This window comes from Panthera onca, chromosome C1 (genome assembly GCF_046562875.1).
Source record: "Panthera onca isolate mPanOnc1 chromosome C1, mPanOnc1 haplotype 2, whole genome shotgun sequence".
Taxonomy (NCBI): Eukaryota; Metazoa; Chordata; class Mammalia; order Carnivora; family Felidae; genus Panthera; species Panthera onca.
Genome location: NC_138346.1, coordinates 209,447,492 through 209,471,542, shown reverse-complemented (window position 1 = coordinate 209,471,542; position 24,051 = coordinate 209,447,492). Strand labels below are relative to the sequence as shown.

General features: G+C 57.1%; 1 protein-coding gene across 3 annotated transcripts in view; it reads left to right on the top strand.

The window, feature by feature from the left end:
• Window positions 1-367: 367 nt before the first annotated feature.
• The window catches only part of CROCC (ciliary rootlet coiled-coil, rootletin), a 46,245-nt gene continuing 22,561 nt past the window's right edge, over window positions 368-24,051 (top strand). For 2 of the 3 annotated variants that reach the window (XM_078452326.2, XM_078452325.2), the window contains exons 1-19: window positions 368-1,018; window positions 1,597-1,738; window positions 2,989-3,143; window positions 7,634-7,819; window positions 7,916-7,999; window positions 8,099-8,160; window positions 8,253-8,418; window positions 9,028-9,134; window positions 13,421-13,657; window positions 14,362-14,458; window positions 15,132-15,215; window positions 15,654-15,887; window positions 16,631-16,830; window positions 18,721-18,903; window positions 20,232-20,376; window positions 21,019-21,165; window positions 21,608-21,838; window positions 23,018-23,211; window positions 23,483-23,610. In XM_078452326.2, the coding sequence (XP_078308452.2) occupies window positions 959-1,018; window positions 1,597-1,738; window positions 2,989-3,143; window positions 7,634-7,819; window positions 7,916-7,999; window positions 8,099-8,160; window positions 8,253-8,418; window positions 9,028-9,134; window positions 13,421-13,657; window positions 14,362-14,458; window positions 15,132-15,215; window positions 15,654-15,887; window positions 16,631-16,830; window positions 18,721-18,903; window positions 20,232-20,376; window positions 21,019-21,165; window positions 21,608-21,838; window positions 23,018-23,211; window positions 23,483-23,610 (2,842 nt within the window). In that variant the 5' untranslated portion in view covers window positions 368-958. The remainder of the gene's footprint in view (window positions 1,019-1,596; window positions 1,739-2,988; window positions 3,144-7,633; window positions 7,820-7,915; window positions 8,000-8,098; window positions 8,161-8,252; window positions 8,419-9,027; window positions 9,135-13,420; window positions 13,658-14,361; window positions 14,459-15,131; window positions 15,216-15,653; window positions 15,888-16,630; window positions 16,831-18,720; window positions 18,904-20,231; window positions 20,377-21,018; window positions 21,166-21,607; window positions 21,839-23,017; window positions 23,212-23,482; window positions 23,611-24,051) is intronic. The other variant, XM_078452327.2, reaches the window with a different exon arrangement.

The window sequence follows — 24,051 nt, the reverse complement described above, 5'->3', positions numbered from 1 at the left end:
CCCATGTGACCCCAGATCTGCCGCTCAGTCCGGAGTTTCGGGCCGAACTGCAGCAGGCAGCTTCCTTGCCACAGGGCAGGAACCGTGGGAGGCGGTGGGTGGACCTCTGGCCGTGGGGTACAGGGACTGTACATTTGGGATTTTCAAAGGAATGAAATCGATATTTATCAAATACTTAGTATGAGCCGGAGTCACACACTCTTTGTGCACACCCCAGTTTTTTGTTTAAATTCCCAGACAACTCCATGAGATCGAAGCCGATATTATCCGCATCTTACAAGAGGACAGTGAGGCTCAGAGAGGCAAAGTTCCTTTCCCAGAGGCACACAGCCTGTGTGTGTGTGGGGGGGGGGGGCGGGGGGAGGAGAGGGGAATGGAGGCAAAGGGGTGTGGGCGATTCCACAGCCTGCGATCTTTGCCCCGAACCCGATGTGGGAAAACGTCATCCCAGCACCCTTTGAATACATTCTTAGCAAGTCACGTGATCCCCATCTGGGTCAGCAAAGGAGGTCTCAAAAGACTAGCCTTTCCCGCCTCCTGATGCTGACCCCGCCCCCTAGGCTTGGAGGGCTCTAGGACCCAGCAGCTGGGGAGGGTGGACTGTGTGTGTGTGTGTGTGTGTGTGTGTGTGTGTGTGTTGGGGGGACCCCCCCCATCTTCAGGTCCCTCCTCCTCCCTCTCTCCAGCCTTTCCCTTTCTCCCCCACCTCTTCCCCCTTTCCTCCCCTCCCCCTCTTCATCCCTCCCCTTTCTTCTCTTCCCTCCCCTCTTCTCCTTCCCCAGCCCCTCCCCCTCCCTCACCCCTCCCACCTCGGTGGTCACATGGGGGGCACCGCCGGATTTAAGCCTAATCTGCCCTGTGCTCAGCACAGCGGTCTGGCTGTGGGGTGGGAGAGCTGAGCTAGTCTCTGGGGCCCTGGAGAAGGGCCTGGAGGGGGGTGCCCACAGCTTCCCCCTCCATGAGCTTGGGGCTGGAGGAATCGGTGGAGGCCCAGCTGGCACTGGAGACGGTTATCCAGGTGGGTCCCGAGGACTGTGCCCACCCTGTCCGGGGCAGGGGAGCATGGGTCTAGCAGGAATGGATGAGTGGTAGGTACATCTTGGGGTCATGGGGTGGGAGGGGTGGGTGGTAGGGTGCACGGGGGCCCCAGCTTGCAACTCCCAGCCGGACTGGGGGTACAGAGGTGCTCAGAGCAAAACTGCTTTGACCCCCTTATCCCAGGGCCCTGTGGGAAAAGGGGATCCCTGCTCCCAGATTTAAGGGTTGAGGTGACATCTGCTAGCACAGTGGGGTTGGAGCTGGACTGGAGCCCCCAGCCCTGTGCTGCCCCGTTGGGTTTTGTGAGTGAGCCATGCAGTTTGGTTCGCTTCTCTGGCCCTCCATGGGGCCTCCTTCCCGGGGCGGGAGGCACTGAAGCGTGCCCTCCCGTGGGGCGTTTTTCCATTGTAGCTCCCAGGCTTCCCTCCACATGGGGGCTTCCTGAGGGTCTCACGGGCCCCCACATCTTGGGCAGCAGGACTTTGTTCCTCTCCCATCCAGGCCAGGGAGACCAGGGCCCCCGGTCCCCTTCACACTCTCTCTCTCCCCCCCCCACAGACCCTGGAGAGCAGCGTCCTGAGGGCAGGCCGGGAGAAGGGCCTGAGCGAGCAGGACCCTGCCCAGGACTCTCAGCTCGCCTGCCTACCTGCCCGCATCAGGGAGATCATCACCCGCAACCTCTCCCAGCCTGAGAACCAAGGTGCCCCTCTTCATTCGCCCCCACAGACACTGCCTGCACCTCACCCCTTCTCACATCCCCTGCCTGCACCTCACCCCTTCTCACATCCCCCTCTTCCACGGCCGTAATGACAGGAATGACCGCAGCTTCCATTTCTCAAATACTCACTGTGAGGCGGGCACAACCCTGTGATGGAGGGACCCATTTTACAGATGGGGAAATGGAGGCTCAGAGGTATAGTTTGCCCAGAGTCGTTCTCCATGTGACGCTGAGAGACCGTGGGGATGAGCACCCCCACCTGCAGCCCACAGCAGAGACTTAGACCCAAACACCACGTTCTCTCCCAGGGAAGGTGTGAGCTTGGCTGAACCCCAGATTACAGGGGGAGGGCAGCTCAGTTTAGCTCAGGGCTCTGCAGAAGTCCCAGGGATGGTCCTGTCCATTCCCCAGCAGGGCAGAGAGGCTGATGGGCCCCTGTTCCTCCTGCTGGGTGCCGTCCACAACCTCCTGTGTGGTTTGAGAGTCTGGGGAGGGCACACTCAGTTACAGCTGGCGTGTGGGCAGCTCTCCTTGGTGGTGATTCTGGGGCTCCGCCACAGTCCTTGTCCAACCTCTTTGGGACGACCAGTGGTGTTGGGGCCCCTGGGAGCCCCAGGCAAGGAGAGACTTAGAGAACCCTCACCTCAGGCTGAAAGAGCCTGGAGACCTGTGGCGTGTGTCCAGTTCTCCTGGGATGGAAGGGGAGCCCACAGGGCGGGGGGACACTTCGACTTCTCCCTTTTTCCCCCTCTTCCTGTTCCTCCTCCTCCTCCCAACATGACCTATACTATCTGAAGCCCTGGCTTCAGAGGTTACATGAAGCCCTTCCCTTAAGTGAGGTCTTCCTGGTCTCCTGGTAGGTCTCCTGGTCTCCTGTTTACCAATTCCACCCAGGTTACAGATCAGCAAAACTGAGGCCCAGAGAAGAGTAATACTTGGAGAAAGAAGGACCTAGAATTGCTGGACGGAGCCTCCCTCCAGCACGTTCTAGGCCCGCTGGGGCCACCCTTCAGCGGTGTTTGGATCCGCTCTGAGTCTGGCCCTAGGCCTGTCTCTTTGCCCACCTTCCTGTTCTTATCTCTGTTTGCGTGCTCTGGTGCTGACGTCCTCTCTCAGGGGCCCAGTCCCTCTTCCTGCCCAGTGATGTTTGTAGAGCACCTATTGTGGGAGGGTGTGGACCTGGGGGGGCGGGGGGGAAGGAAGCCAACCTTGTGCCTGCTGTCCCTCTCCAGCCCCGCTGCCGGCCGCGGAGATGGCATCAGTGCTGTCGCTGCAGGAGGAAAACCAGCTGCTGCAGCAGGAGCTGTCCCGCGTGGAGGACCTGCTGGCCCAGAGCCGGGCGGAGCGTGACGAGCTGGCCATCAAGTACAACGCGGTCAGCGAGAGGGTGGGTGCTGCCTGGGGGCCGAGAGCTGGGCCACCGTGCTCCCCTGATGCGAGGGCAGGGAGACAGCCAGGCCAGGCCTGTGCCCCGGGCCGAAGGTGGGCCTGGGGTCCAGCTGGGCCGGGTGTAGATTGTGGCCCTGCCGACGCGAGTGGCCTCGAGAAAATCACTGTGCTCTCCCAGTTTGTTTTCTGTCTTGGGGAGGCTAGTATGATGTGGGCTTGAGAGTACCTGTCACCAGGGGTGACACCGGGGGTGGGAGCACAGAGAGTAAGACCCCTAGAGACCCCTGCCACCCCTCGAGTGTCTGGACGTCTCTCTGTGCTCCCATGGGTGGGGCTCTTGGGGCCCACCCAGCGGCGGCTGAACACGGAGGCAGGCAGGTGGAGGGGGCCCAGGCAGCATTCTGCAGGCCTTCTGGGGCCACCACAGACTTGCTGCCACCCCCCGTGGGACTGAGGACCAGCAAAGGAAGGAAAGAGAATCCAGGCTTGCCTCCAAGTCCAGACAGGATTCGCATTCCCCAGGCTTGTGCTGCAGGCTTGTGGGGCTCCCGGGGCAGGGGGTCGCTGTGGGCCAGGGCCGGGAGCGCTGTCTCCTTTGGGCCCCCAGTCTTGTGAGAGGTGACGCTAGGGAGTTGATGGCTGCAAGTTCGGGAGAGAGTTGCACGGGGGAAGGAGTGTCTAGATGGGAGATGTGTGGGTTGTAATAACAGTCATAATCGTAGCTACTGTTTATGGAGTACTTACTGTGTGCCAGGCACTTACTGGGTGCTTTACGTTTGATGCACCAAGCTTGGGACCATGATGCTGCTCGTGTAGCAGAGGAACTAACAGGCTCTAAGAGGGAGAGCACCGTGCTTGGGGTCCCACAGCCGGTGAAGGCTAGGTCTCTCTACCCCCAGCCCCAGATGTGCATTGCAGGTTTGTTTTCTGGGTGTAGGAAGAGACGACTGGGCTGGGAGTTCCAGGGGGCAGTTGGAAAGCTGGAAGGACCTCGGACATGATCCTCTGGATGTAACAAAGAGACTGGAGCCCAGAGACTGAGGCTGGCCCAGAACGCCCTGTGCGGGAGGCAGAGACAGGTTAGCCGAGGACCCCTGGGCTGGGCCTGTCCACGCGGGGGCATGCATACTCCTTTTGGGAAGAGGGATATGTGTTCGTGCCTGTGGTTGTGAGGTCTGCCAGTGTCCTGGTATTTGCTTGCCTGGACAGGCTCCCGACGTGTTGGGACATGCAGAGGAACAGGGTGGGGGGCCCGTAGTGGCCCCAGCTCCGGGGACAGTGTAGAGCTACTTTTCCCAGAGTTTTCAGGAGGTGTGGTGGGTGAGCTGGCCCGAATCCCACATTGTTGGTGGTGACGGGGCCTTGAGCCAGCCCTCTTCCAGTTTAGCCCTCTCATCTTTTGGCCACTGGCACGATGCCAGGTCCCCGGGGGCTGTCTCTTAAATGCCAACTTCTGACTCATAGTGTGGCTAGCACGGTGCCCCAAGCGGGCAGGGGCAGAAAAGGAGAGGTGAGGGGGAGGTGGCAGGCTTCTTTGCTGCTAACACATGTTGCTGAGGCTGGGCTGCAGCAGGTCAGAGGCTGGGGTGTGTGTGTGGCGGGGGCGGGGTGTATTCGTCTAGAAGATTCCCTCGTGGCTGGGGAGGCCCCTGAATAGCATGTAGAGGGGGCCTGGTGTTTCACTTTTGTCTGTCTGAGATGGTGTGAGCGAGGCCCCCACCTGCAGGCAGGGTTTGGGTACGAATGACCTCAAAGCCTGTCCTGGGGGGTGGGCTCACAGAGAACGTGAGAGTCTGAAGATCACTTTATTACAGATGGGGAAATAGGCCCAGAGCAGGGGCATGATAGGCCCAAGGTCAGTGGTGGAGTTGGGTTGAGACCCCTGGTCCAGGGCTCTGTAGTCCTGTGGCACTCTGTCCCTGCTGCCCACTTGTTCCCAGGGGACCGGTGGTGGGTCCTGCCCCGGTGGCCATAAGTGTTACATGCGGGCTGCTTTGGAAGCCAGTCGGTGAGGTTGTTCACTCTTTTAAACCCCGCAGCATCCCTGGGAAAAACAAGTGGAGGCAAGGTCAAGGTCTGTGTCCTGTTGACGCATGGAGAGAAACTGAGGCAGAGGCTCCCAGTGGCCACTTCCCAGGTTCCAAGGAGGACCTCACGGTCCCTATGGAGGCCCCCCCATCTTCCTGTCCCTGTGGAGCAGGTGTTGGGCGAGGCAGCTGCGAATGGGAAGGAAGCCATGGCCACATCCCCTGGGCTCCACAGGACAGACCCCCTGGGCTCCCCCAGTGTCCATGGCAACCTGGACAGAGTGAATGAACGGCGGGTAGTTGGGCAGGGGTTGCTAGGGGAGACAGTAAACTTCTTTCATCCTCAGCGTGGTGACCGCCTCTTTCCCTTTTGAATTATAAGTAAAACTGAAAGGCTGTTTTGTGAGGGGTAAAGTTTGTGGAAAGGGGTGAGGTGTGGCCGGGAGTGGCCCTGGTCTGGCTGTGAGCACGGGGGAAGCGGGCGGAGCACCCAGCGACGGCCTGAACCCCTCCACGTCACAGCAGCAAACAGCCCCCGTGTGCAAAACGCACAGAGCACGGGCCGCGATCGGACCCCACACAAGACACGTCACACGGAAACACGAGTCCCCCGCGGTGATACGCGCTCAGATTCGTCGGATTCGTCACCGGCCACAGCATAAGTCACACCGACAGCCGGGCACCGCACAGTCCCCCCCCGTTCACAGCACGTACCACCCAGATGCACAGCCACACGGACGACATGCACCATCCTACGGACAACACGACACGTGGTCTCACATCTCACGGACACACACGGCCAGACAAAGGCCTGCGTACCTGCACGTGGCCTAGAGTCGCTGATCCACGTGCCCCAGACGCTCGTGGAGCCCAGACACGTGCCCCAGACCCCCCCACGTGCATGTTTTAGGCCTGCATGCAGACATAAAAACATACGAACACACGGGCACCCCCGTGCTTGCACCGCAACAGAGACCTGTGACCACAGAGGCCTCCTCGCGGAGGTCCCCCTGAAGGCCTGGACACAGAGATACACGGGGTCCCTTATGGAGACAAATGCCAAAACACACCCAGCCGCCGCCAGATACACATAGTATCTCACTGCGCTGAGATGTAAACAGTCTGCCTGTCACCTGCCTTAGGTAGGCTCCAGGCAGACCCTGGTCACGGGCCTGCAGCCTGCCTTCCAGGCAGAAGCCCCCAAGAAGTCCCCACCGGCTCCTCTTTATGGGGGGCACCCCAGTGTCCACTGTCGCCCTGCCCCAGCACAGTGGTCCGTGGCTGAGCGGCCCCTGGGCGTCCTGGGTGTGAATATAGGCCCGGAGGGCTAGCCTGGTCTGGGCCTGTTATTTAGCCAGGGCAAATAACCCTGGAAGCTTTGGAACCCACGCGAATGCCGGGCCTGGGCTAGCAGCGCAGGCAGTGGGGAGGTGGATGGTGAGTGTGGGCCTGGGCCGGAGTCAGCTGGGCTGGGCTGTCTTCCCCTTGATTCTCCCTGACGAGTGTCCCTCTTCTCTCAGTCCTGCTCGCCCCCAACTGCCCATTCCCTCCTCCCTTCCCCCAAAGCTTGAGGAGGCTGCTGGGCCTCCCAGGGCCAGCAGGTGCCTAAGGGGTTAGGAGGCTCAGCCAGAGTGGGGCACCGCCTGTGCTCACGGGCTCTGACAAAGAAGGGGCTGCCAGCTGCCTGGGGGTGGAGCAGGGTGCTGACGGCAGCTTCCCGCAAGGTGGGAGGTGGGGGTAACTTGGGGCCGAGACGAGACGGTATTAATAAGCGTGCAAGAAGCGTGCCTTATGTTAGAGAGTTTGTGCCTCTTACAGAGAGCACTGTGTGCGTGTCGGGGTGGGGGTAGGGGTGGGGTGGGGACTTCACCTCTGTCACCCTGGGGATGTTTGAGACCGCCCCTGTCCTTATGTGTGTGCATGTCTCTAAGCTCAGATACGCACGTGTATATTTTTGCTTCTGCTTGAATGCATTCACATTTGCTCATGCGATTAATTCATGATCTCCGCAAACATGCCACTGCCACTCCTCTGGGTCTAAGATACAGCGGGGAACAGAAATCCAGGTTTTCCTGAGCACGCTTTGGGTGGTGGTGGGGAGACATAGGCATGGAGCTAATAATCAACCGCCGCGGGTTAGGTGTTTGGCGGAGAGGCTCACTGTGCACGGTGCACGAAGGCTGTAATGTTTATCTCCGGGTGCAACTTTGTGTTTTGCATGCAAATGTTCCTGGGCCCACCTGCATGTGTCCATCCACGCCTTGCCTGTGTGTCGATGCATGTTCAGCCTGTGTCCACGCACAGCGGCGTTACCCTGTGCACGCGCGCCATCACATCCCGGGCTTGCCCATCTATGCCTGCAAGGCATTGTGGGTCTGGGCCCAGCCTGGCACCCTCTGCAGAGCTCTGGGCCTGCTTTCCCGAGAGGCCCGCGCCTCTCACCCAGGCACCTTCCCTGCAGCTGGAGCAGGCTGTGCGGCTGGAGTCTGGGGAGCCAGAAACGCAGGAGCCCACGGGGCTGGTCCGGCAGAGCGTGGAGCTGCGGAGGCAGCTGCAGGAGGAGCAGGCCTCCTACCGGCGCAAGCTGCAGGCCTACCAGGAAGGCCAGCAGCGGCAGGCCCAGCTTGTGCAGCGGCTGCAGGCCAAGGTCAGGGCTACCCACTCCTGCTCCTGTCCCCCGTGTGCTCGCTTTGCCCTGTCCCCAGCCCCTGGGGCTAACCTTCCACTCCCCACCCACCCGCAGACCCTGCAGTACAAGAAGAAGTGCTCGGAGCTGGAGCAACAGCTTCTAGAGAGATCTACAGAGCTGGAGCGGCAGCGGCTGAGGGTGGGTGCCGGCGTCGGGGGGGCGGGGGGCGGGGCGCGGGGCGCTAGGCGGTCCCTTCCCTCTACTTGCCCAGGCTGATGCCCCACTTCTCCCCCCCAGGACACAGAGCACAGCCATGACCTCGAGAGCGCCCTCATCCGCCTAGAGGAGGAGCAGCAGAGGTGGGGCGTGGTAGGGAGGGAGGCTAGCTGGTGGGGCTGGCCTCTCCTGCCATGTGCCCACCGGTCCCTTTCATGCCCCCCCCCCCCCCCAGGAGTTCCAGCCTGGCCCAGGTGAACTCCATGCTCCGAGAGCAGCTGGACCAGGCGAACTCGGCCAACCAGGCTCTGAGTGAGGACATCCGCAAGGTGACTTCTGACTGGACACGCAGCCGTAAGGAGCTGGAGCAGCGGGAGGCGGCGTGGAGGCGTGAGGAGGAGGTGGGCACGGGGCTCCTGGGAGGCCACTGGGGCCTCGGGGTCCCAGGCTGGCCGGCGGGGAAGGGCCACCGTAGAGTCGTGAGGACTAAGGAGCCGAGGGGAGAGGGAGAGAGAGAGGGACGGCCTGCTGGCCCATGAGCCTTTTAGGAGAGGTAAACAGTTTGTCGTCGTAATAGCTGGCCTTGCTTAGCCTACACGACATGCCTGGCATGCATTTTCTCTTCTGTTCCCCCTAATAACTGTGTGTGGTAGGTGCTGTCATCCTCATTTTAAAGAGAAGTTAAGTCATCCGCCCACGGTCATGCAGCTGGCAGCGGGGATGCAAACCTAGGTCTAGCTCCAGCACTTTCTGCCTTTTGCGCTGCCTCGTGCAGCCGCAGCCCGTGGAGGCGTTGCAACCCGTTCCCTGTGCGAGAGGGAGGCTTGAGAGCCTGCGCGGTGCGCGCAGGCCGGGCGCGGGCCCAGGGGAAGACCCGCTTCCCGGACCGACGACCGGGTCTCCCGCGATGGTTGGAGTTGGGGGAGGAGGCGGAGCTGGGGAGGGGGCGGGGCCGGGGCGGGGCCGGGAGGAGGCGGGGCCGGCCCTCACTCAGCCCGCCTTCCCTCCAGTCCTTCAACACCTACATCAGCAACGAGCACAGCCGCCTGCTCCTCCTCTGGAGGCAGGTTGTGGGGCTCCGTCGGCTGGCCAGCGAGGTGAAGATGTCCACCGAGAGGTGAGGCCCGGCTGGCGGAGGGGCGGCCTGGGGAGACGCTGCAGCCGCTGGAGACAGCCCCGCTTTTTAAATTGAATTCAACTCCGCAGTTGAACTTTAGTCCAACCTAACACACCTACTGTGTGCCAGGCCCTGTAGAGATGCAGAGACAACTAGTAATAGTTAATTCCTACCACTGTCATGGCAGTCAGCAGGTACTAGGTGTTTGCTCTGAGCTAGGCTCTTTGGCCGTTTCGTGTCTTCTGATATGGACAGGGTCCCAGGAGGTAGGAGCTGTGATACTCCCCACTTCACTTCACAGATGAGGGCACTGAGGCTCAGAGAGGTAGAGTGACCTCCCCAAGGTCACACAGCAGTAAGTAAGTGGCCTAGTCAGGATTTACAGCTCCTGCTTTTAATCTGCTAGAATGTGCACCTTCTGCCACAAGACCTCGCCAGCTCTAGTGATGAAAAGATATGGACCCCCCAAATTCTAGACCGAGGAAGTGAGTGGTGAGTGAACAGAGCAGAGAGACTATCCCAGATGCTCAGAAGGTTGGGAGGGTTGGGGAGGTCAGAGAAACACTTCATAGACGAGGTGGAACTGGCACCGACCTCAAGGGCTGGGTAGGATTTTAACCACCAGAGACAGGGGCACTCCAAGCAGAAGAAAGAGCGTGAGCAAAGGCTCGGAGGTAGGAGGAAATGGCAGCCAGTGGGTCTGGAACAAAAGGCAGGGGAAGGGAGGTCAGGTTGGGAGAGCCTCAAAGGCCCATGTCAGCAGGGGAGCTCGGTCCTGCTTGATCTTTGAGCAAGTGAGGTAGCAGGGAGAGCTGAGACAGGCAGAGTAGTTCCTTTCTTTTTTCGCGTTACAATTTTATTTAATTATTTATTTGATGATCTTTTGTTAAAGCTTCTTTTTTTTAAATTTGTTTTTTGATTTAAAAAATGTTTTTAATGTTTATTTATTTTTGAGAGAGAGACAGAGCATGAGCAGGGGAGGGGCAGATACAGAATCTGAAGCAGGCTCCAGGCTCTGAGTTGTCAGCACAGAGCCCGACGTGGGGCTCGAACCCACAAACTGCAAGATCGTGATCTGAGCCAAAGTCGGACGCTTAACCAGCTGAGCCACCCAGGTGCCCCAGATGATTTTTTTTTTAAGTCATCAGGTATTCAGTGTCCAAATTTCTAATTGGCTCATCAGTGTCACAGATGGTTTTGCTTCACTTTTTGTGTTTATAATTTGTTGGAATCAGGACCCATCATAGATGCTCACCAAATGTGATTGGCTGACTTGCCTCTTAAGTCTTTTCATTTATTTGTTTAGGAAACTGGGACAGTTGTCCTGAGTGATTCCCATAGTCTAGATTCTGAGGTGGTGTTTAATACCTTTGTCCCTTGTATTTCTTGTAAATTGGATGTTGGATCTAAGGCTTGATCAGATTCAGGTTCAGGTTTTTGTTTTTTGGTTTTTTTTTAAACAAGACTTCTTCCTAAGTGCTGTGTGCTCTTCTATTAGGAAACCCCAATGCCTGGGTGCCTCTCTTTGTGTACATTGGAGGCCCTTGATGCTCAGTGCCAAGACTCAGACACTCATCAGGGGTCACCAAATCATGAATGTCCCATTCTGTCACTTCTTTGTGTATTAACTGGAATTCTTCTATGAGGCACTTCCTCTCCTTAGTATTAGGCACCTAGTGGTATAGTTGATTCAGGAAAGGAAAGGATTTAGCCTGATATACTAAAAATATATATATATGTGTGTGTATATAATATATATAGCATATATATGTATAATGTAATATATATATATATATATATTTTAAGCTTTTTGCCCAACGTGGGATTTGAACTCAGGACACCAAGATCAAGGGCTGCATGTTCTACAGACTAGGCCAGCCAGTTGCCCCAAATATGTATTATTTTTATTTAGCATTTAAAAATTTAATTATTTTACTTTTGAATAACTTACATATTCACAAAATTCAAATTTCAAAAGGGTGTACAGTGAAAAGTCTCCCTCGCCTTTCTGGCCCAGATGCTTCCCTCCCAGTTTCCTACATGACCTGCCAGCCTTATTTTATACAAGAAATATAGCAGATCTCTCTCTCTCTCTCTCTCTCTCTCTCTCTTTTCTGCCCCCCTCCTTGTTCTATACTTTTGGTAGAATTTTGTCTTTGAGTTCTTGAAGATACTTTCTTCACCTAATAGTTATAACTTCAAGGTCGCTCCCTCTTAAGCTCTGAATAGCTGATGCATTTTTCTTGGTTACGGAGTATTCCATTGAATGGATATGCCAGATTTATTTAATAGTAGCCCTCTTTCTTTTTTTTATGGCTAAGATTTTTAGTGTACTTATTTTCAATTGTTTTCTATCTACATTGCTTACCTAGAAGTGATCAATTTTGTTGTGGACCTTTTTAATTAATTAATTAATTTTAATTTGCAGCCACGTTAGTTAGCATATAGTACAAAAATGATTTCAGGAGTAGATTCCAGTGATTCATCCCCTATGTATAATACTCGGTGCTCATCCCAACAAGTGTCATCCTTGTCAGTTTAGCCCATCCCCCAACCCACAACCCCTTCAGCAACCCTCAATTTGTTCCCTGTATTTAAGAATCTCATGTTTTGGGGCGCCTGGGTGGCGCAGTCGGTTAAGCGTCCGACTTCAGCCAGGTCACGATCTCGCGGTCCGTGAGTTCGAGCCCCGCGTCAGGCTCTGGGCTGATGGCTCGGAGCCTGGAGCCTGTTTCCGATTCTGTGTCTCCCTCTCTCTCTGCCCCTCCCCTGTTCATGCTCTGTCTCTCTCTGTCCCAAAAATAAATAAAAAACGTTGAAAAAAAAAAAAATTTAAAAAAAAAGAATCTCATGTTTTGTCCCCCTCCCTTTTATATTATTATTATATATATTTTATATAATTTTTATATAATTGTATTATATTATTATATAATAATATATTATTATATAATAATATTATATTATTATATTATATAATTATCATATAATTATATAATTATTATATAATTATTATATTATTATATAATTATTATATATTATGTCCTCCCTTTTATATTATTCTTCTCTTCCCTTATGTTCATCTGCTTTATACCTTGAAGTCCTCATATGAGTGAAGTTATATGATATTTGTCTTTCTCTGACTAATTTCACTTAGCATAATACCCTCCAGTTCCATCCATGTAGCTGCAAATGGCAGGATTTCATTCTTTTTGATTGCCGAGTAATACTCCATTTTATGTAGTATATCCCACATCGTCTTTATCCATTCATCCATCGACGGACATTTGGGCTCCTTCCATACTTTGGCTATTGTTGATAGTGCTGCTATAAACATGGGGGTGTATGTGTCCCTTCGAAACAGCACACCTGTATCCCGTGGATAAATGCCTAGTAGTGCAATTGCTGGGTCGTAGGGTACTTCTATTTTTAAGTTATGTTTTTACTTTACACAAATCAATATATATTTTTTAAAATTTATTTTTGAGAGAGAGAAAGACAGCATGAGCAGGGGAGGGGCAGAGAGAGAGGGAGACAGAATCCAAAGCAGGCTCCAGGCTCTGAGCTGTCAGCACAGAGCCCGACGCAGGGCTCGAACCCATGAGCTGCAAGATCATGACCTGAGGCAAAGTCAGATGCTTAACTGACTGAGCCACGCAGGTGCCCCACAATATTTTTTTAAGTTATTTATTTTGGGAGGGAGAGATCACAAGTCGGGGAGGGACAGAGAGAGAGAGAGGGAGTGAGAATCCCAAGCACTGTCAGTGCAGAGCCCGATGCGGGGCTTGAACCCACAAATCACGAGATCATGACCTGACCTGGTCAGATGCTTAACTGACTGAACCACCCAATAGCGGCCCTCTTTTGATGCACGTATAGATTGTCACCGGTATTTCTTACATGAGCAGTACTGCAGTGGATCACTTTATACACAGGTCACTTCCCTTGCATTGGGCCATATCTGTAGGATAAATTCTTAGGAGTGTAGTCGGTGGGTCAAAGAACCTGCCCATTTATACTTTTCAGAGTGCTTCCTAATTGCCCTGCGCTGTGGTTACACCCACTTACCCTCCTGCCAGCAGTGTAGGCACAGCCTGTTTCTCCATAGCCTCATCTACACTGTGTGTTATGGGACTTTTTTTTTTTTTTTTCCCATCCAATAGTGGCATCCCACTGTTAACATCCTGGGATAGCTTTAGTTTATACTATAGTTAAACTATTAAACTATCCTGGGATGGTTTTAATTTATACCCCGCCATCCCATCCCCCTTCTGTGCTCTCTCCACCAGGGACCTGCTGCAGCTGGGAGGGGAGCTGGCCCGGACCTCAAGGGCCATCCAGGAGGCGGACCTGGGGCTGAGCGCAGGCCTGCGGCTGGCCGAGAGCCGGGCAGAGGCGGCCCTGGAGAAGCAGACACTGCTACAGGCCCAGCTGGATGAGCAGCTGCGGGACAAGGTGCTCCAGGAGAAGGACCTGGCCCAGCTGCAGGTGCAGAGCAACCTGGACAAGGCCAACCTCAGTGCCAGGTGCGTGCCTGGGAGGCACCACGTGAGGCAGGCCTCCCTGCGGAGTGTGCGTCTGGGGGCGCAGGGAAGAGCGAGTGTTTGTTCACCGGGGCTGGGCCTTTCCCCTGTGTGAGCTCAGCCAGTCTTCCCAGGCACCCCATTTGGCAGAGGGGGAGACTGAGGTTCAGGGGGCTCTTGTCCAGGGCACATTATGAGCAGTTTAACCACTGAGGCTAGAACTTACGCTCCTAGCTCTTGCGATCTAGATGAGTCCCAGAGATAAAGTGAGTGGCAACTTCATTCTCCATTTGTTTGTTTATTTATTTATTATTTATTTATATTTTTGAGAGAGAGGGAGAGAGAGAAGCGGGGCTCATATTCACCCGAAGCAGGGTTCATGCTTACCTGAAGCTGGGCTCGAGCTTACCCAAAGCAGGGCACGAGCTCACCCGATGTGGGACTCGAACTCATGAACTGTGGGATCATGACCTGAGCCAAAGTCAGACGCTTAAAGACTGAGCCACCCAGGTGCCCTCATTCTCCTTTCATAGATGAGCAATCTGAAGTCCATTGAGAAGTGACTTGCTCAAGGTCACACAGTTAGGGTGGTGGAACCGAGGGTCCCCCCTGAAGGTTTGGGAAAGCATGAAGGACACATTGCTGGTGGGTGTGAGGAGAGGCTGGGGTGGGTCTCGCATTCACCTCTGTCACTGCTCTTCTTCCAGAGTGACAGAGCTGGCCCTGACAGTGGAGCGCCTTCAGAACCAGAATCTGGAGAAGGATCGAGTCAACAAGGCCCTTACTGAGAAGCTTGAGGCCCTGGTGAGATGCACCTGACCCTGAGATGTGGCAGGGTGGGATCGGGAGGCCGACCAGACCCACAGATGAGGGCCATGTTTGCTAGGGCCATCCCTAGCATTCCATTCCGATTTGGTTTCACCCTCCCCCCCCCCCCCCCATTAATTGAGCACCTAGTGTGTGCCAGGCTTAGTGGTAAGTACATTCACCTCCTTTATCCCATTTCATTCTTTCAGCAGCCCTGTGGCATGATCCCCATTACACAGATGAGGAAACTGAGGCCCAAGGAGAGATACTGTCTAGAGTCTCAGAGCCAATAAGCTGGGGCTTGAAAAGATGCTTGTGCCCTGCTAGCACAGGGCTCCTTCTCTAGGAACTGAGCTGCCTCCCCACCAGAGGGACACCCTTCAAGGGTACTGCCTGGGTTGGTCATCCTTCTGTGTGGGGCCTGGCCTGGGTCCTATGTCCGGCTCTCCTCCAATAGGCTGTGTGACCTATATAGTGACACTGCACTTCTCGGGGCCTGGTCTGTGCATTGAGGGCACGGGGGATGCCATGGGGTCTACCAAGCGTCTGGCCTCTGAGCAGGGCCTTAGAGGCCACCTGATGGGTGGGGAGCCAGGGAGGGAGAATAAGGTGGAGATTCAGACTAGGGCAGAGACCCTGACCATCCCTTGTCTCCCCCACACCACTCCAGGAATCCCTGCGGCTCCAGGAGCAGGCGGCGCTGGAGACAGAGGACGGAGAGGGGCTGCAGCAGACCCTGAGAGACCTGGCACAGGTGGGAGGTGGGAAGGAGCCCTGGGCAGGGAGGGCCCGGGCAGTCTGGGGCCACCACGTCCTCTGGTGGCCTTGCGCTGAATCGCAAGCGGCTGGGGGCCCTGGGGACCCATGCTGCTGTTGGACACCCCTGCCAGCTGAGCCTGGCCTCTACCCCGAGGGGAGCCCCAGTCCGAGATGGGGAGGCGCTGCGAATTCCAGGCCCATCTGGGAGAATCGCCCAATGTTGTCTCGGCAATACACGGGAGAATAGCCGGCGGGCCGAGGCCTGTGAGCCAGGGCGGGTGGAATCGGGAGGACCTGTAGGAAGGGAGCTTAGAATGTGCGGCGGAGCGCGGAAGCCGGACACGGGGCGCCCGCCACCCCACTGCGTCGCCTGGGCTTCTTGGTCCAACTAACCCGCGGCCCCCTCCTCACTGGCCTGGTCCCCCCACCTCAGGCCGTCCTGTCGGACATGGAGAGCGGTGTCCAGCTAAGTGGCTCTGAGCGCACGGGGGACGCGTCGGACGGCAGCCTGCGGGGGCTCTCGGGCCCCCGGACCCCCTCCCCGCCGCGACGCTCCTCGCCCGGCCGCGGCCGATCCCCGCGCCGAGGCCCATCCCCAGCCTGCTCCGACTCCTCCACGCTCGCCCTGATCCACTCGGCCCTGCACAAGCGCCAGCTGCAGGTCCAGGTAGGCGGGGCACCAGCGCCCTGGGGCGGAGCCAGAGTCCCGGGGGCAGGACTTGGGGCATCTGGGGCGGAGCCAGTGTTGTGGGGGTGGAGCTAAGGAGGGGGCGGGGGGGAGGGAGGAGCCTGGGCTGGGCCTGAGCATTTTGGGTGGAGCCAAAACCCAGAGTTAGAGCTACTGAGTCAGGTCCCATGGAGGTGGGTGAGAACTCTGGGGCAGATCTGAGTCCAGAGTGGGAGGTGCTTGGGCAGCTGGGGGCGGAGCCTGGGGCAGAGCTAGAGTCCTGGTACCGAAATTAGAGAAGAGGTTCCGGGACAGGCAGAGCCAGGACCCTGGGAAAAGGCCTGGGGGGGAGGAACCAGTCTAGGATGAGAGGAACCGGGGGAGCTAGGGGCAAGGAGGAGTCTGGGGGAGAGTCAGAACCAGAATGCAAAGGGGAGGAGCCTGGGAGCCCTGGGATAGTCAGAACCGGGAAGAGGTCAGAATGTGCTTGGTGGTTTGCCTGGAGCTTACTTAGGTCAGTGTGTCTGAGGAAATGGCGGTCAGAGCCCTGGCAGAGCACTCGGAAGGGGGGTGGGGGCACAGCGAACGGGAGCGGAAACCTAGTCTGGAGGGCTTAGCCCCACTCTCCTGCCTGAGGCTTAGGCCACAGAGTAGGCTGGGTGTGTTCTTGGAATGAGCAGAGAGTAGGGGGCGCTCCGGAGCTTCCTAGGGCTCCCCCAGACTCAATGGTTCCCATGCCACAGGACATGCGTGGGCGCTATGAGGCCAGCCAGGACCTCCTGGGCACCCTGCGGAAGCAGCTTAGTGACAGCGAGGGTGAGCGCCGCAGCCTAGAGGAACAGCTGCAGCGTCTTCGGGACAAGACCAACGGGGCCACCCAGGCTCATGAGGATGCGCAGCGTGAGGCCCAGCGTCTGCGGGGCACCATTGACCTTCTGAACAGGTGCCTGAGAGGTCAGAGGTGGGGGCCTGGATCTAATGCCAGCCCGAGCCTGTAAGCATGTGGATTGCACTTACATGGTCATAACTGGCCCTATGTCTGTTAAAATTCAAATTAATTGAGGGCATCTGGGTGGCTCAGTCCATTAAATGTCTGACCCTGATTTCGGCTCAGGTCATAATCTCACAGGTTGTGAGTTCGAGCCCTGTGTCAGGTTCTGCGCTGACAGCACAGAACCTGCTTGAGATTCTCTGTCTCCCTCTCTTTCTGCCCCTCCCCTACTCCCTCTCTTATCTCTTTCTCTCTCTCAAAAATAAATAAATATTAAAAAAAATTAAATTAGGTAAACATTTTAAAAAGTAAAAGTTCAGTCCCTCAGTTGTCCTTGACACATTTTAAAAGCTCAGTAGCCACAAATGGCTACAGAACGTTTCTATCATCCCAGAGAGTTCTAATGACAGTGCCATTTAGACTCTGTCATTGGAGATCTTTGAGACAAGAAATTACCCACTCTTAGCTATCTGGTTATTTTTGTTGTTGTTGTTGTTGTTTGCTGTTTCTCCTCAGTGTAACTGCAGAATTAAAAGTTTGAAAAAGGAAGGGGAGGGGTGCCTGGATGGCTCAGTTGGTTAAGCATCCGACTTTGGCTCAGGTCATGATCTCATGGTGAATGAGTTCGAGCCCTACGTTGGTCTCTGTGCTGACAGCTCAGAGCCTGGGGCCTGCTTGGGATTCTGTGTCTCCCTCTCTCTCTGCCTTCCCCAGCTCGTGCTCTGTCTCTCATTCTCTCTCTCTCCTAAAAATAAACAAACATTAAAAATTAAAAAAAAAAAAGAAAGAAAGAAAAAGAAACAAGAAAGGGAAATAAGAAGGCAGGACCTTCTCACAGCCTCACCTGCCTGTCCTAACCTCTGTTAGGGAGCACGGACTCTGCTCCCCGTTGTGTTTCCTGGCAGTGACGTAGATAAGGCTTCTAGTACACCTGCCATGTGCCAGGCTCATTGCCAAGCGCTTTGGGCAGATTATTTAAGTTAGTCTTCCCATCAAACTCCCGCAGGTTGGAGCTGGGGCTATCCCGAGGTTGAAAGACTTGTCAGAGCTGACGCAGCAGTGTGGCTGGGGGTAGGAATTGGAACTCAGGTCCTTCTGAGAGCAAAACCCGGGCTCCCCATGCCTTGGAAGGAGGGCCTGATACGTGGCTGTGTTCACGGTGAACTCCTCGTCTTGCATTCTGCTATTTTTATTTCATATATCATGTTACATGGTTTTTCCCACCCACTGCGGCCTTTGTGTCTGGTACACTTACCGGTTGCCCCTTCAAGTGAAGAGGCGGGCAGTGGAGGCTATGCTAGCGATCAGCCCTAAGCTGATGCCCAAGCTAAGAACCCCGGCTGGCTCGGAAGGAGGGGTGACATCCCCTGCTCCGTTGCTGTGACCAGTGGCACTGGGGCAAGAGGCAACACTCTGTGAACCTCCAGAGTTCCCAGTTGCAGTCCCCTCCCTCCCTCGCTGGCCACCGTGTGCAGCTGGGCATACCCAGCTCTACTGGGCCTTCCAGAATTGAGGGGCATTTCCTGGTCATACAGACTGGCCCGTGTGTCCCGAGAGCCTAGCGTGGCCTGGTGGGGTTGTTGGGGGCCATGCCAGTGCCTCCATCCGTTCCCTTGGGTGGGCTGGGGGGGAGAAGGAAAGCTCGGTGTCCTCTGACGGGAAGAGTCCGCTCCAGGGAGATGCGGATGAAGTGAGTCGTGCTGAGGGCGGGGTCGGGGAAGGCTTCCTGGAGGCAGGTGCCTTAGAGGTCAGAGGACGGGGCTCACGGGAGGACAGCAGCACGGCCCTCTTGGCCGGGGAGAGCCGCCCCAGCAGCGCCTTCGGCTCTTCCTCCTCCTCCAGGGAGAAGGACAGCCTGGCCCGCAGCCTGCAGGCGGCCCAGCAGCAGGCCGAGGAGCTACGGCAGGAGCGAGAGAAGCTGCAGGCGGCCCAGGAGGAGCTGCGGCGCCAGCGGGACCGGCTGGAGGAAGAGCGGGAGGACACGGCGCGGGACAGCGAGCGGACTCGCAGGGAGCTCGAGCGCAGGTGAGCGGCTTCTGGCCTCCCCTGCCCAGAACGGACCTTGGGAGTCCCGACGGTCCTCCCTGGGGGCCGGGGAGGACCGACGGTGTCCCAGACGTCCTACTGTCTTGAGGAGTCTTTGTGGCACCTCTCTGAGGAAGGGTCTTCTCACCAGCCCTGTTTCGGGAAACTGAGGCTCAGGGAGATACAGTCACTTACCGGGGATCAGAGGACTGCTATGAGGCAGGAGTGTGGACGGTGACAACAACGATAACTAAAATAGCAGTAGTAACACTAATATCATTGTTTAGGGGTGCCTGAGTGGCTCAGTCCGACTTCAGCTCAGGTCATGATCTCGAGGTTTGTGAGTTCGAGTCCCACGTCAGGCTCTGTGCTGACAGCTCAGAGCCTGGAGCCTGCTTTGGACTCTGTGTCTCCCTCTCTGTCTGCCCCTGCCCTGCTCACACTCTCTCTCTCTCTCTCTCTCTCAATAATAAATAAACATAAAAAAATTAATATCATTGTTTAAATTGAAAGAGTAATCTAATATTACCAAGTATTAGACACCATTTTAAGCACTAAGGTTCTCTCTCTCACCCCCCTTTTTTTTAACGTGTATTTATTTTTCAGAGAAAGAGAGCAGGGGAGGGACAGAGAGAGAGGATCCCAAGTAGGCTCTGTGCTGTTAGCGCAGGACCCGACGCAGGGCTCGAACTCACAAACCGTGAGATCACGACCTGAATCAAAGTCGGCCGCTCACCCGACTGAGCCTCCCCGGCACCCCTACACTGAGGTTCTCGTGTTCAGCCCTCATGGCAACTCTGCTGTAGGAGCTCGCATCCCCATTTTGTGGATGGTGAAACTGAGGCATAGAAGGGCCATGTAATCTGACCTAGGTCATCACACGGCTAGTTAGTAAAGAGCCGGGCTTTGAACCCAAGCGTTCTGCCTTCAGAGTTAACCTCTTGGCCACTGCACTGCCTCCTCCTCTGAGGCATAAGTAACAGTGCTGTTTAGTACCTTGTGGTAGAGAATATTGTTCTTGCTTCTGCAGACTGTTGGGGAGATATGTCAGGCACTGTTTTAAGCATTTCATGTTCAGTAGATCACATATCCTTATAACAACTTCATGAGGCAGCTGTTACCCCATTTTGCAGATGTGAAAACTGAGGCCCAGAGTCCCAGAGTCCCAGAGCCAAGAGTGGTGGGCTTGGCTGTCCTTGTGAGTGAGGCTCTGGCCTCCAGGGCTCCCGTCTCAGGCCTGGTCCCTGGCCTGCGCCAGCGCCGTCTGGCTGCGGGAGACTCTGAGCAGGGAGGTGACGTGGGGCACCCGCCCACCCTGCGTCCCACAGCCACAGACAGCTAGAGCAGCTGGAAATGAAGCGCTCAGGGCTGGCGAAGGAGCTGGTGGAGGTGAGGGAGGCGCTGAGCTGTGCCACGCTGCAGAGGGACATGCTACAGGCCGAGAAGGCCGAGGTGGCTGAGGCGCTGACCAAGGTGGGTCCCCGAGGCCCCAGGCCTTCTCCCTCTGGCCACACACTGCCCCCTGTTTCCGGCTGGCCTCTGACCCTGTGCACAGGCTGATCCCGGCCCCCCAGACCACAGGCTGTCCTCGGACCCCAGTCATAAGTGAACGGACCTCTATTAGTGGTCATGTCCTTGCTTTTCCAGATGTGTCTGGGGCAGTGCTGTTCAGGCCATCCCATCCCACCTCTGGACACGGGTCCTGGGGTCTGTGAGAGCTGGGGACACAGTCCTTGGCGGGTGCCTGCCCCACCCCTGTACTCTGGGTCTTGAGCAGTGTCCCTTTAGACCCCGCTCTGTGGGACCCTCTGACCCCCGCCCTGCCCTACAAGAGCTGGGGTTCCCTTGGCTCCCGCACAGCTCTCCCGTGTGTGGCTTCTTTTGAGCAACTTCATAGGCAGCCGGCCTGTAGCGACTGTTTTCTGTCTCATGGTGTGTTTTCCCTCGCCCCCCACCCCGTCTCTGAGGGTGTTTCTCCCCACCCTCCCGCCTCCATGCCTCCACCCTCTCCCATCTCCGTGCCTCTGCACGTCGTTTCCTGCCTCTCCCCGCCTCTCCCCTCTCTCCATCTCTCCCATCCGGCTGTCTCTGGCCACCCTGGCCCCCACCCCGCAGGCTGAGGCCGGCCGCGTGGAGCTCGAACTCTCAATGACCAAGCTGAGGGTCGAGGAGGCCTCTCTGCGGGACTCCTTGTCCAAGCTGAGCGCCCTCAACGAGAGCCTCGCCCAGGACAAGCTGGGTCTGAACCGCCTCGTCGCCCAGGTATGCCGTGTGCCCGCAGGCCGCCCACCGTGTGCCCCACTCAGAAGCCCGACTCACTGAGGTGCCCCAGGCCCAGCCTCGGCCCCCGCCCCTCACCCTCGCTGCATATCTCCCTGTACACCTCTGGCCCTGTACCTGTCAGGACAGGTCCTGGTCCTGTCCTGTGCCTGGTCCATCTGTGCCTGTCCTGGTCACTGCCTCTCTTTCTGTGTCTGTTCTGACTCTGTCTGTGTCTTCTCTCTCCTGGTCTGAGAGAAAAGAAGCTCCATGGACGCTCCTCCCTGCTGCCTCCTCCTCAGTGTCCCCACATCCTTTCCCCCGGGGAGCCTCCCCTGGGCTGGCTGTGATGGGTGGGTGGGTGGGTGGAGAGGAGGGGGCGTCCGCGGTCCTTCCGCTGGTGGAGGGGCTGAGCTGACCCTCCGGCTGGTTCGCTTGCACGCAGCTGGAAGAGGAAAAGGCGGCCCTGCTGGGCCGGCAACGGCAGGTGGAGCAGGAGGCCTGCTTGGCACGGGAGGCGCAGGAACGGCTGGAGCACCTACGGTTGGAGCAGGAGGTGGAACAGCAGGGCCTGGAGGGCTCCCTGCGGGTGGCCGAGCAGGCCCGGGAGGCCCTGGAGCACCAGCTCCCCACGTTGCGCCAGGAGCGCTGCCGGCTGCAGGAGCAGCTGGCCCAGGTGGGTGTAGGGGGGGGTGGGGATGGGAGCAAGGAGGGGGAAGGGGTTTCAGCCTCCCAGCCTCCTGCATCCTGGGATCCAGGGGATCCCCATCCAGGGGATAGCTCCCGGGCCTAGGAGCGTGATTCTGGGTTTAAGTCCAGCCCTCCCTTTGCTAGCTGGGAGCCGTGGGCAAGCTCCACAACCGCCCGATGCCTCAGTTGACCCCTCTGTCACGTGGGGCTAATAGTTCTCATCACAAAGGGTTGTTCTGAACAGCACAGTCGAGGAGGCACTTGGTAGACGGATCACCACCCAGTAAAAATTCATGATACGATACCAGGTAGAGAAGTTTTGAATTGGCATCTTAGACTTTTGGGGACCCAGCGGGAAGGCACCTTAGGATTTCAGGGATCCAGGGGCCTTGATATAGTGCCTGTCCTGGAGAGCCCAGGTTCCTGGGAGGGACCTCTAGGCGATGGGCTACGGGGCACAGGACACAGGGCTCCAGGGCTCCGCTCTGTTTTGTGTATTCAGCTCCTCTGGAAATTTTCAGGCACAGAAAGCATTCTGGCACTCCCCAAACTGAGTGAGGACACTTATTATTTTATTTGAGAAGGAGAATGGGGGAGAGGGGCAGAGGGAGAGAGGGCGAATCTCAGGCAGGCCTCATGCTCAGTGTGGAACCTGACGTGGGGCTCAATCCTATGAACATGAGCTCATGACCTGAGCTGAAGTCAGGACGCTTAACCGACTGAGCCCCCCAGGCGCCCCTGTATTTATTTGTTTTGAGAGACAGAGAGAGAGAGAGAGAGAACGAGAGAAAATGAGTGGGGAGGGGCGGGGAGAGAGGGAGAGACAGAATCCCAAGCAGGCTCTGTGCTGTGAGCTCAGAGCCCAGGGCGGGGCTCGATCTCACAAACCGTGAGATCACGACCTGAGCCAAAATTAAGAGTCGGACGCTTAACGATGCACTGAGCCACCCAGGCACCCCCTGACGCTTATTTTGTATGCATGTACATCGTAGGTCCGGGGAACGCTGTGATTTGTCCAAGTACACACAGCACACACAGCCTGAGGTTGAATCCAGGTCTCCCGCCTGCCAGGCCAGGCCCGGGTCGGGCTCAGGGTCGGGGTGCTGCCTGACGAGAAGCCGGGAAGTTTGGGGAGTGGTACTCATGGTGCCTGGGTCGGGGCCAGCTCTCCCGGCAGCTGAGTGGGCGCGAGCAGGAGCTGGAACAGGCACGGAGGGAGACGCAGCGGCAGGTAGAGGCGCTGGAGCGGGCAGCCCGGGAGAAGGAGGCTCTGGCCAAAGAGCGGGCCGGCCTGGCGGTGCAGCTGGCCGCAGCTGAGCGAGAAAGCCGGACCCTGTCGGAGGAGGCCACACGCTTGCGGTAAGGCCTTAGGCCTTAGGCTCCGTCCCGGGGGGACGGGGGGAGGGGGGTCTGCCTGGGCCCGCCCTGGCATTGGCCCACGGGGGCAGTTACTTAGGAGCCAGGCTTGCCAACACGTTCTAGCTAGGGCCCAGCCTCCCCCCAGGGAGCGTGGGCCTGGCTGAGCAGGTAGGCTGGCACCTGGCCCACGGCCGGCCACGCCCTGGGAGCCACAGTTTCCTGGGGCCCAGGAGGCTGAGTCCCAAGGCCTCAGGGATTGTATGTGCCGCAGCCTGGAGAAGGAAGCCCTGGAGAGTAGCCTGTTCGAGGTGCAGCGGCAGTTGGCGCAGCTCGAGGCCCGCCGGGAGCAGCTGGAAGCCGACGGGCAGGCCCTGCTGCTGGCCAAGGAGACCCTGACTGGTATGGGGGGCCCGAATCGGGGGTAGGGAACTCCAGGCTCCAGCCCGGTCTATAACCCATCGGGTTCTGGGGGCTCTGGAGGTTGGGAGCACTGGCCCTGGAGTCTGGCTGACCGGAGTTCCGATTCTGCTTTTGCTACTTAGATCTGAGCTCTCTCGAGCAAGCCTCTTCCCTCTCTGGGCCGAAGGTTCCTCAATGGCAGTTAGAGGTGATAATGCTCCTCCTCTACAGCTGTTGCCAGGATGAGGCGAGAAAAGCATGTGAAGGCCTTGGCCCAGGGCCTGGTTCAGCCAGCGGTGGCTGTTTGTCCTCGTCAGGGCACTTAGGTCTGAGTTCTCTGCAGAGCCACGGACTCTCTCGGCCCCCCACCCGCAGCCCCTCTTCCCTCCGCGTTCCCCACCCAGTATCTCAACTCAGGGGTTCCTCTTACTCAACGAGCAT